The 12,625-nt window shown below is 40.6% G+C and overlaps 1 protein-coding gene across 3 annotated transcripts in view; it reads right to left on the reverse strand.

Moving 5' to 3' along the window:
- The window catches only part of EIF2AK3 (eukaryotic translation initiation factor 2 alpha kinase 3), a 48,204-nt gene that overhangs the window by 3,696 nt on the left and 31,883 nt on the right, over positions 1-12,625 (reverse strand). The window contains exons 9-15 of one of the 3 annotated variants that reach the window (XM_044447310.1): positions 12,247-12,467; positions 11,037-11,146; positions 8,869-8,995; positions 7,622-7,767; positions 4,570-5,338; positions 3,824-3,991; positions 2,352-2,453 (exon numbers count right to left, since the gene is read on the reverse strand). In XM_044447310.1, coding sequence (XP_044303245.1) covers positions 2,352-2,453; positions 3,824-3,991; positions 4,570-5,338; positions 7,622-7,767; positions 8,869-8,995; positions 11,037-11,146; positions 12,247-12,467 — 1,643 coding nt within the window. Of the gene's footprint in view, positions 1-2,351; positions 2,454-3,823; positions 3,992-4,569; positions 5,339-7,621; positions 7,772-8,868; positions 8,996-11,036; positions 11,150-12,246; positions 12,468-12,625 lie in introns of all 3 variants that reach the window. The other 2 variants (XM_044447308.1, XM_044447309.1) reach the window with 2 other exon arrangements.

Raw genomic sequence — 12,625 nt, forward strand, 5'->3', positions numbered from 1 at the left:
TTTTTGAAAATTGGGACCACTGATGCCACCCTCCAGTCCTCTGGAGGGTGGCATCAGTGGTCCCAATTTTCAAAAAGGGTAGTAGAAGGGACATGGGGAATTACAGACCAGTTAGCCTTACATCCATTGTAGGAAAAACAATGGAAAGGCTCATAATAGAGAGAGATCTAGTGATGCTAGATGGGGAAGGGAGGCTGACAGCCACACAACACGGCTTCCGCAGAAACAGGTCCTGCCAGACAAACCTTGTGGAATTCTATGACAAGGTTTCGAGATGGCTAGGTGGAGGGGATGCAGTGGATGTGGTTTACCTGGATTTCAGCAAGGCCTTTGACAAAGTGCCCCATGATATCCTGGTTGAGAAACTGAGGAGTTTTGGGATACAGCAAAGCACTTTCCGATGGATTAGGGCATGGTTGATTGACCGAAAGCAGAGGGTAACCATTAGTGGGGGATCATCAGGATGGCAACCAGACAAATGGGGTCCCCCAGGGCTCTGTCCTGGGGCTGATCCTGTTGAATCTTTTCATAAACGACATGGAAGAAGGGGTGAACAGTCTGCTGATCAAATTCGCAGACGATACTAAAACTGGAGCAGTGGCCACAACTGAGGAGCAGGTACTCCAGATCCAGAAGGATCTGGACAGACTATGGAAGTGGGCAGGAGACAACAGGATGGCGTTCAATGTGGATAAGTGTCATAAGTATAGGTTAGGGGACAAGTGGCTGGAGAGCAGCACTTGTGAAAGGGACCTTGGGGTGCTGGTTGACTGCAGGCTAAACATAAGTCAGCAGTGTGATATGGTGGTCAAGAGGGCGAATGCCACCCTTGGTTGCATAGGCAGAAGTGTGGCTTCTAGATCGAGAGAGGTATTACTACCACTCTATACGACATTGTGGTGCCCGCAACTGGAGTACTGTGCTCAGTTTTGGGCCCCTCATTACAGTAAGAATATAGCCAGGTTAGGGTCAGTGCAGCGTAGGGCCACAAGATTGGTGGCCGGTTTGCAGGGGATGCCATATGAGGCGAGACTGAGGGAACTGGGTCTCTTCAGTCTGGAGAAGAGGAGACTCAGAGGGGATATGTTGGCGACATACAGGTATGTGAGGGTATGTCACACGGAGATGGGTAGAGACCTGTTCTCCCTTGCAGAGGAAGGCAGGACGCGCTCCAACGGAGCAAAGCTCAGGGAACCAAGGTTCCATTTAGATGCCAGGAAGCACTTCCTGACAGTTAGGACCCTGGGGTATGGAATGGGCTTCCACGGGAGGTTGTTGAGGTCCCATCGGTGCGGGTGTTCAAGGATAGGCTGGACATGCAAATGGTGGGAATGGCATGAGCGGAGCCGGCTTGAGCCGGGGGTCAGACTAGATGGCCTGGGAGACCCCTTCTGACTCTCTCTGTTTCTATGTTTCCTGCACAGTGTTTTCAAGATGTAAGTCCTGCCTCACTGCGAACTCTGAGGGAGTCTTGATGGCAACAAGAAGGAAGATCTTCCCAATGGCACCCCCACACACGTTATAAACCAATCCCCACTGAGGATCTCATAGCGCTAACACTGTCATCTACTCAGCACCAGGTTAAGATTGCCCTCTCCTCCCAGGCATTTAGAGGCATATGATGGGACAACATGTCAGCTGTTTTAAGAGGTCTACTTTTTTCTGAATTATTTTAGTTCTTTCGACTGCTTTAAATATTGCATACTGGAATTTTACACTACATTTTATTGTACTGCTCTCTATCTTTACTATTGTACTTATGTTTATGAATGTTTGTAACTGCCCAGAGAGCTTCACTATTGGTTGGTATAGGAACAGTAATTTTAAAACAGAAGATTGATTGGAAGAAAGCACTCACAAAATCAAAGCCTGTGATTATCAGGAGAAACGTCTATTATTATGTTCCTTTCTGGAGAATGCAGTCACCCTTATGTATGGGCAAAACATATTACTGCTATAATATAAGAACAGAAAGGCAAGCCCACCTGGGCCATTCTTACATATAATTTAATGTCATGAAAATAAATTAGCTTTCAGGCGTTCACACCTTTAAATACACACCAATACAAAACTCTGCTACAATGTGTGCTCAGTTTCAGCATGTTAGAATAATTTCGAACAGCCTACATTGGAAATAGCAGTGGTTACAGGTCAATACTCTTGAGAAGTATTGAGCTGGCATCAATACTTCTCCAGAGAGTTTGCACACCTACAGCCCCATGGCATCATGTTAATGCCAACCAGTTTGTGCCTGCCCGTTTACACACCAGTTGTGCAAAAATCCAACTTTCACCTTATTACAAACTAGAACTCATTTTTTCAGGTATGGTGTATAACAGGAGAATACTTACCCTGACTCTCTCCATTTGAGTGCTGAAAGGGTAAAGAAGCTCAAACAAGATCAGCCCCAAAGAGAAAATGTCTATTTTGTGTGAATAAGTATTTCCATAAACCTAGAAAATACAAAATAAAAATACTGAATTCATACAAGCTACATTTATTCCTTCCTACTCTTATTTCTGCCCAAACTCATAAGAGCAACTCAACTTAAGTCAAATCACTTTTTAAAGCTGTTTTTAAAACTTTCTTTCTTTCTTTCTTTCTTTCTTTAAAACTTTTAAGACCGTCCCTTACTGAAGTCTCGGGACGGTTTAACATTGTACCTATATAGTACAATGTTAAGAACCTGCGTAGCAAAAGACATGGAATTTAGAAAAAAGTGCAAGTACAATACACCTCAATTAGCAGGAGAGTCTAAAAAGTGTACATGCTTATGTCTCTAAGTTAAATGTCTACCTCATAACTGCTGCTGCTGCTGCATGTGAGGAAATGGAAGGATGTGGGAACCCCCTTCATACAGTGGACTAATGTAAAAGTGAAAGAGAGAGTGAGAGGAAGAGTATATTTACATTGTTCAGAACACAAAAGAATAGCAAAATAGGCGATACATGCAGATAGAACTGCAGCCAGAAAGGGATCACTGAGAAACAGCAGGGAGGTTTCAGAATGTATGGATAAACCTTAAGATTTACCAAAGTACTAAAAAAATTAGGAAAACAACTCCAAGGAGGCAAACCCTCCCCCAAACAGCAAAATGAGGCTCGTGACCATAAAATACCAAGGACCTTTTGGGATAGGGTAATGAAAAGCTGGGGGGGGGGGGGCTAAAGCATCCTGGAAGAGGGCTCCAGCTTGCTAGTAAGCCAGCTGACATGATGAACTCAAAACTGCAATATTTACATCCCTACCTGAAAATATCTAAACCTCCACACACTACAGTGCAGCCCTCTGCAACCTGGTTCTCCAACAAATGTTTTGGACTACAATTCCCAAAATTCCTGGCCTTTGATTATACTGAGTTGAAGTCAAAAACACCTGGAGAGCACAAAGCTGGACCACTGCTTCAATAACTGAACACATTACAAAATAATTGTAACTTTCTTCAGCCTAAATATCTCCAAATGATTGATGTCCTTCTCAAAGGTTCTGGATTGAAAATCACCCTGAACTTTAATAAATGCCACTTAAAACATCTCTTAATAAATAACACTCAGCATGTATTAAGCACTGCAGTACATTAAAAGCACATTGAATGCATTCTCTTAGTATTCCTTATTACCATCCTGTAATATGTAACCCACATATTACAGATTGAAGCTGAGGCTGAAAGACGGTAAATTTCCCAATGTCACCTAGTCAGCTTGTTGATGAGGTAAGAGACAAAACAGATTCTTAGTTCTTACTCATAGCCAATTAAGTTACATTAGCAGCTAGGCTTAAAAGCTAGGAAACTCGGATGATGAAGAGGAGGCACAGTGCGCACCTGCTCTGGACTCATGTAGAGCTTGGTCCCAACTTGCCCGGTGTGCCTGTCATAACCAGGCATTGGTGTTAGAACAGATATGTCCTCTTCTTCTTGGTCCATTGCAGTCACTAGCCCAAAATCCCCAACTTTTACTAGGTCATCCATTGTGAAAAATATGTTGGAAGGCTAGAAAATGATGAACACAAAGAGGATTATGATCAAGAGATTAAAACAGGTAAGGTACTGTCTGACTCTCCTATGTCAAAATAGCAATATACCTGTATCATTACCTTTTCTAGATCTCAAGCTTCACAACTTCTATGGAAACATAGAAACAGAGTGAGTCAGAAGGGACCTCCCGGGCCATCTAGTCTGACCCCCAGCACCAGCCGGCTCCACTCACATCATGCCCACCATGTGCATGTCCAGCCTATCTTTGACCACCCTCACCAATGGGGTCCCTGCTTCCAGTCCTTCCCAAAGCATAAGACACAGATATAGACCTGAAAGCACTCAAACTTGCTCTTAAATCAGACTTCCCCGAAGAGGATTTTGATATGACTCCCCAATATCTTTTCAGTTTGATGACATGCCAGAACAGACTTCCTCAAGGCAGCTGACTGGAGAAGGCTGCACTAGAAGATGAGAATGCTACGCTGAACAGTGAAGGGAGCTGGGAGAATATAGGTTCAATAACCAGGGATTAAGTACAGTTTGCACCAAATTACAGAAGGATCACTATCCTAATTAGTTACAATACAAACCTTGAGATCCCGATGCATTAACCCTTTACTATGCAGGAACTGAACTGCTTCAGCTATCTGCAGGAATATCAGCAGGCACTCTCTCCTTTCCCTCAGTTCTACTGAACACCTTTTGTTCATCCAGTCTTTGAGATTTTCCTTCCTACAAAGTTGCATCTGGATGTAAAGGTACACTTTTGGAGTGGAGGACATGGTTTTTTGTTCAGTGTTCTTAGAAATGTCCATACTTAAGGTTGTTGGTCTTGGTGGAGAAGTGGAGAAAGGGCTTATTGAAGATGACATGCTATAATTGGATCCTTTTGAGCTTGTTGCTTTATCCTCACGATGACTATCATGAAGTGAATCATCGGTATTATCCTCTTTAGTAGAAGTCTTATCACAAACAGAGTCTTCAAAGACAATAGATGAAGAAGTCCTTTCCCTCACCCTTATTGCTGTCTTGGCTGGAAGACAAAAGGATTGTCCAGGATTGTTGTTATCAACAGTGCTACCAGCTATATCCCAGTCAGTGAGGAAACTGTCTCGCGTATGTGATGGAGGATCTGTCAAGTTGCTCATGTCTCCATGATCAACAGCAGAGAATTCCAAGGAGGGAAAATGACTCTCTGATGAATCTGCTTGGCCACAAGGTATCCCAACAGAAAGTAAAGTCTTCCTTTCTACAGATGTAGCAATAACTTTAATCTGTTCTTTTGCAGAGAATGGCTCAGTTCTAATTTTAAATGATGGCACTTCCACTGGGCTGGGAGAACTGAATGGCCAATCAATACTTTAAAAAAAGAAGCAGAACAGGACATTACGTAACTTCAAGTCATCTTAAAATGCACCATCTACATAACAGTATTTGTACAGGTTTGGAAATTCTTACTGAAAATACCCAAGTAGAAACAAGTTCAAGTAACGTAAGAGAAATTTGCATTACTTACTAATATCCATCAAATATTTTTTGAACCTACAAATCAATCTACAAGGAATATTGAGAATGGTTATGTGCTCCTAGCCTTGGTTTCTAAGAAGATTTTGCTCATACCTTGTTTTATTTCATGTCATAATCTGATTTCAGCATTACTGTTCTTTTCATTGTAAAATGTTAAAACACAGCACAGTGTGATGATTCTTCTGTTGATGTGTTTACACATGGCAGATGCATTTGAATAATATGGAAGGCACCAGCTGAGTACAGTAAAACCATGTATTGAATGTGTGTCCCAGCACAGAGTGCAAATATGGCTGCTACAGTGTCTGCAATAATGCAGAGAAATGTAACAGAGCTACTTAAAGCATGATGGGAGCAATACAGACAGAAGGAGCAACTAATAACTAATCTGGAATCTATTTTCCTGTTTTCTGCTGTTTCTCCAGAATTACACTACAAAAACTGGTTTTAACTTTATGAGTATAGCCGATAACTGAGTCTCCAGCACTAATGTGCCCACAGGCACCTCTCCTCGAGCTCACTAGGCTCCCTGTTCCTCCTCATTGCTATTTTATTCCTTACAGGCATTTGCAAAGTCAAGTTCTGCCCTCCAACACCACTGAGTAGCCTTTTATTTTAGAGTCCAGACTCCCATCTTGGCTTTATTTTTAGGTTCTTGAGCAAATTACTGTTCATTTGGTCTCACCAGTTTGCCTTCTGAAAAATAAGTGCTTTCTGACAGCTGTGCCCACCATGTGAACCATGTTATGAATGGGCACCCCACCCCACATGGCATCTTGAAGAGCACCCTTGTCATTCTCTCAAAGCTCAAGATGTCCCCACTGATTTGGAAAGGTTGGGGACCTCCGGAATAAAACATACACTGAAATCACAGGTAACCAAAAAGCAAAAGAATAAAATACAAATGTGCCCCAGTACAGATTTTAATTGTTGCCAGTCTCTTAATAAGAGGTCAGAAGCTAGCCACAGTATATTCAATTCCTCTTCCTTTCCCATGCATATTTCATAAACTGTATTAATCATTTTTAATATCTGTAAACTGCCCAGAGTGCTTCTGGGCTACAGAGGGGTATATAAATGTAATAAATATCTGACAGAATGCCTCTCGCAACTTATATTTACCCGGACACTACAATCAAGTACTGGGGCCTACCTCCAACCACTACCTCTGAAAGGAGGCTTGCATTGTGGCAACAAGAAGTGTCTTGTCAGTGGCGGCTCCCAGTTATAGAACAAGTTCCCCATGGATCCCTGCCTGATGCCAACTTTACCACCTTTTTGAGGCCAGGTAAAGACTGTCCTCTAGTGCAGAACAGTCAATTAGCCTACTGAGGCTTGCTAGTTCCAGGTGGGTGGCATCAGAGAGATCACTCAGGGTTGTTCATAATTAAACCACAGTGTTGGATTCACAAATAACAATAATCCCACAATTCAACAACATCCCATACTCAACCCATACTCTGCATTGTTAAAGTACAAACGAGGCCTTAGACTAAGAACTCAGAGGCCAGGAATTTGAGTATCAGAACTAAACAGAACCAAGAGCCTCCACATAAAAACTTGTTCTTCATTATCCCAAACTCTTCATTTCACAGTATAATTCAGGGTGGAAGGTTATTCTTTTGCTGCTATTGCTAAATAAACAAGAGTCAGAGATACTTGCTTCATCTATTGCAAATCACCCCGAGAACTACTATGAGATCTAACTTCTTCCCAAACCTATCCTATTGCATTATACATAAGACAAACAGGCCAATCTCTGTAGAAATAAATTTGACACAGAAATGGCAATATTCAAAAATAATTGTTTTGAATATTAAAATATACATGCTGCCCATGACTTTAAGGTGGCCATACCTGAACAAAGGAAAGGGACTGGCAATAAATGGCAACTGCTGAATGGCAATAAATCCAAGAGGTTCAGCTCTGCTTCCCATGGTCTAACTAAAGGGAATGATGATGAGTCTACTGCTGCTAGTACTACAGGTAAGAATACAAGCATGTCTGTATTATCATCTAACAACTGTTTCTGAATGACTATTGTTACAATGTAGAATTTAATACAATATCTCCAGTGCTTTTTAGTGAACAGTTTCCAGAAACTGAAAGAGATACCTTTCATCTTTTAGCCAGAGTTTGTCCATTCTTTCCTGCCAGCTCTCAGGTGGTGCTTCCAGCCAAGCATTGAAATAACGAACAATACAAGGATGTTCAAGTTTTGCTAATGCTTTAACTTCACGCATTACTTTTTCACGAGCCTGCTCCCTAGAATTTAAGAGAGTAACTAAGTAAAATCCATCAAAAGGCAATTCTGTGATTGATAAAGTTATTCAGCATGGTCATTTTACTTTGCAGAAGAGCAATTTCTCTTGGAAGTTTCATGCTATAGTGGATTGGGGGTTGGATACAAACTTCCTAAAATCAATATTTAAGTGCAATAATCTATTACCAAGATGGAGATGTTTCCTAGAAAAGGGGAAAGTACCCAAGAAAAGACATCATTATTAAAAGGTCCTCTACACTCTAAGAATGGTTTAGGTGAACATCAAATATGTAGGTGGATTGACTAAATCATAGTTTCTGTTCCCCAACACAATATGACTAAGGAATAAAGTCAGCATTCCTGTAGATATTATAGAAGACATTTTCTAGAAGCAATTTCTATTGCTGGCATATTGAAAAGCTGCATATTTTATGCAGAAGAGTTCAACAGTTTATCATCATCCCCTAAAGTTGAAAGAAGGTTCCATATGGTGGAACTTCTGGAAACAGAACAGTGGAACAGTGTGAGAGAAAAACTGGAAGGTGGAACAGCTAAAGTAGGATTGAAAAGAAGTGGGAGAATAACCAAACAGAATATGACAGAACTGATTCAAACACAGAAGGAAGCGCATGTTCAGCACAAATATCTACTGTAAGATACCACTGCAACAACAGGCCCTGGTAATAGTTCATCCAAAATTGCCAAAAAGGAGGCATCACAGGTTTGAAATTCTTGGAAACAAACACACCACTTGTACTGTTGCGCTCTCCCTCTCTTTCATATACATTAACCTAGAAGCTCAGGGGCCTTCTGGGGCAGCTTCCCACAAAGCGCTGGAAGGAAAATACAGTCACTCATTCCATTGTGTATGTACATGAATACTTGAAGCATGGGCATTTTTAGAACCTTGCAAAAGGAAGCAGTGACTTTGCAATCTTTGAAAAAAACAAAATAAGACTTTCCCATTTATGGAAGCATTCAGGAGTTTACAGATCTACTTAGCTGCTTACACTAAGATTGCTATTTCATAAAACAATAATCACTGAAAAGTGAACCACAGTGTCACCTAGAGGTCTAGGAGCACTAGAAAATTATTAACTTGCCTGTTTGGTAGACGAATTCTTTTAATAGCATAGTTACAATCATCTACTTTGTTTTTGGCTTCAAACACCACTCCAAATCCTCCACGACCTAGACACTGAATTGGTTCAAAATCTGTTAGGTATCTGCAAGAAAGAACACAATCACAATTGGATCAGCAGTTCAAAGAAACATTCCATTAGTATTATCACCATTATTAATAATAATTTACTGGATTTGTTTGGAAGCAATCCATAGCATCATGCTCTCTGGGTAGCCACTACAATAAAAGTACCGAGAAATAACATTGTGTAAAATGACACAATTAAAATATCACAATAAATAAAGCAGGATAAAATCACAATATATATCATTAAATTAAATTAAACATAAAATTAATATATTAAATCTGGTACATTTATTTATTTATTTGATTTGTTTGCAAGCCACCCATTAGCATTACACTATCTGGGTGGCCAATATAGATGGTCTAAGTAGTGCCATAGTTGTGCCAAAAAAGTAAGGTTTTTATTAGATGCCTAAAACTCAACAAGGTAGGTGCCTGGAGAATCTCTAGCAGTAGAGTGTTCCATAATTTTGTGCTGTGAGCCGCCTCGAGGCTTCGGCAAGGGGCGGCATAGAAATGTTTTAATAAATAAATAAAATAATTGGGGTGCCACCAGAAAAAAGACCCTCCTCCTTGCAGTCTCCCTCTTAACTTTCTTAGGGCGAGGGACTCGTAGAAGGGCCTTAGTTGATGATCTTAGGCAACAGGCAGGAATAATTGGAGTAAGGTGCTTCTTAAGATAATGTGGTCCCAAGCTGTTTAGGGCTTCATATGTCATACTCAAAACTTTGAATTTGGCCTGGACTGTAACAGATAGCCAATGCAATCAATGCTGGACTGGTGTGACAAGTTCATAAGCACTAGTCCATGTCAGCAATCATGCTGCCCTGGTCTGAATCATATGGAGAGTCTGGACTGTCTCCGGGGGAAGTCCTATGTATAATACATTACACTAGTCCAATCTGAAGGGTTCCAGTACATGAATGGTTGTGGGAAGTCTACCCTCATCCAACTAGGAACATAGTTGGCAAATCAGTCAAAGCTGTTAAGATTGGGTCTTTGTCTTTGACAAAGGGGTTTAACTCAGCCTGATGTTTAACAATTCACCTTCTAGCTACAGCTTCAGTGTAGGTAAATGGGTTGGCTTGCAGAGGAAGGCCAAATTATTGTTCTTCCTGCTTGGTTTTCATGCTAGCCACAGAAGAAAGTTCCTTCTTCTGTTATCATAAAAATGTAGCAAGACTGGGCTGGTAGAGGTGGTGTGTATCAGTCTGTCCCTTTGCTGTTAGTGCTTTATTTAAACTAGCCTACATTTTCAAGCTGGATGCAGAGGAAGGGGCTTCTCCACCACCACTGCTAGCACAGAAATGCAGGCTACCATGTTCTTCATATGCTAACAAAATATTTTGCTAGCTAATATCTTTTGTGGAGTTACCCATAAGGTTGATTTTGCTCAAGTTTCCTTTTAAGAAGGTGCCTTTTACTGAGTCAGGCCATTGGTTCATCTATCTCAGTATGCTCAACATTGACTGGTGGCAACTCTTACAGGAAAGAGCTTTTCCTGGTCCCACAGGTAAGTGACAAGGATTGAATTAGAAGCCTTCTGCATGCACTAGGAAATGGTCTTTCATCATTTCCATACCAAAGCAACACCTTCTTGCAATTAAGATGTATTCTCCCTAAGAAAACACTCCCCATGAAAGCCACATTGCAATCATGTTTATGATGCACTCTTAACAGACACGGCACTTTAAAAATAAGTTAATTTCCACTATTGTATTTAGCACCTGTTATTTAAGGTGCTAAATACAATAGGGGAATATGTTGATTTAAGGACCACAAATCCAGAAAGTACTTGAGATACACAAAATATGTTTTCTGCTATTCTCTCCCTGTCCTCTATAAAAGTCTGCTTTTGAAACTCCCATGAGTTCTGGGGATGGCTTTTTGGGTGATAGGCCCAAACTTTGGGAAAGAGTCATTATTTCTAATTTAAGTTCCTCAGTATAAAATCTGCAAACTATGTTTCATGAAAACTAAACCTGACTGAATATTTGCTTTCTGGTTCTTAATGACAAGTGCACTGTATACGTTTTCTCAAAATCCAATGGTTGATTTACCTTGATACATATCCAGAGTTCTTTAAATCACCTGAGCTGCTGTCTTTAATCTGTCCAGCAACAGGTTCATATTTACTGTCTGTCTGACACTGGGTTTCAGACTCCTTCCGCTGCTAATAGATAAGAATATTTCATTCACAACTAAGCAAAGCTTACCAGCTTACATTGACAAGTATGGAAAAACATTTTCAAAAAGCTACCGATAAATAAGGACTTGTCCAGATCAGTGTATGTGCCCATCTTATGCTGAGCAAGTTTTCACAACACAGCAACCCACCCTGTAAACAAGCTATGCAGTGTTTTATAGAACACACAATGTGCCTGATAGACCATCCGGCTTACTATGGCTATTTTTCTCCCACAGTCCTCCAGCCAGTATTCAGCCCATATTTTGGATAAGGATATAGATAGATTTCATGACAGTATATTTCTGTGTCCCAAAACAAACAAACCAAAAACCAAGCTCCAATAGGTTGAAAGAAAAGAATATTTTCTTCTGACAACTGTCAAAAGAATGAAAAGATTGCCCACTTCCAAAATAACTAAAGACTTAGAGAAGTGTGAAAAAGATGAAGGAGACTGGGAGCAATCAGAGTAATGCAAAAAATCTAGGGAATGAAACCTGAAAGGGGGAGGTACTTCTTTTTGGGTGAAAAAACCATTTGCTTTGCTTTCCAACTGAAGTAATCAATACTGCACAAAGCAATCTATAAGCAAACTTGCTAGGTCAATGTTTACTGCAGTTTGACAGCAGACACTTACCAGAATACTGGCCAAGCAAAGGTCTATATTTTCAGGCAAATGAAGCAGCACAGGTCTGAAGGACCTGACTACAAACAAATTTGCACCCATTTGGGTCATCCCATCCAAAAGGGAAAAAAGGGAAAATGAACCAGTGACAATTTCCTCAAAGTGCTGTTTGGGCAAGAGTAGAGTGGCTGTCATTGGTACAGGAGAAATCATGAACAGCAGCAAGAGGTCTTTGCTGCTCTTGTCAAACAATTTGCTCACCACTTCCCACAGCCCATGTTGGGATTGCTCTCCCTGGTTGAGATAACATGACAACCCATCATGAGTTCAAGCAACCCCTAAAACAAGGTATATTTTTTGTTCAAACTTTCTAATGCAATCAACTGATTCTATAAAATCAGATCTACATTTCATTAAGCTCAACATGCAACTTAGACAAAGTTCAGGACACTCTACTTACTCGACTGCGAGCATTAGGATGGAAAAGTCTGCGCACAATGTAAGTTGTGGTGACAATGCAAAATAAAATAGTGGAAACTATTTCTTTCCACCAGTGCAGAAGTAGAACTGGATCCTTTCTACGGATAGTCTTATAGTTCATGTTTTCAGAAAACCTGACAGTGATCTGAGTGCTTCGTCTGTTTCTCTCTCTTGTGTAATAGGGCAAAAAGTAGCCATTATCTATATTAAAAAACAGAATGAAAATTACTAAAGTGTTTTCTTAATATCTAGCACTTAGCAAGTAATTCTGCTTTCTGGATAAATTATTCCTAACTATTGGATAATCTTTTCTAAAGCCAGATTCAGCAAAATTCTCTCTGCTCTACTGACTATGAGTA

Source organism: Varanus komodoensis, unplaced genomic scaffold (genome assembly GCF_004798865.1).
Source record: "Varanus komodoensis strain SLA01 unplaced genomic scaffold, ASM479886v1 scaffold51, whole genome shotgun sequence".
Taxonomy (NCBI): domain Eukaryota; kingdom Metazoa; phylum Chordata; class Lepidosauria; order Squamata; family Varanidae; genus Varanus; species Varanus komodoensis.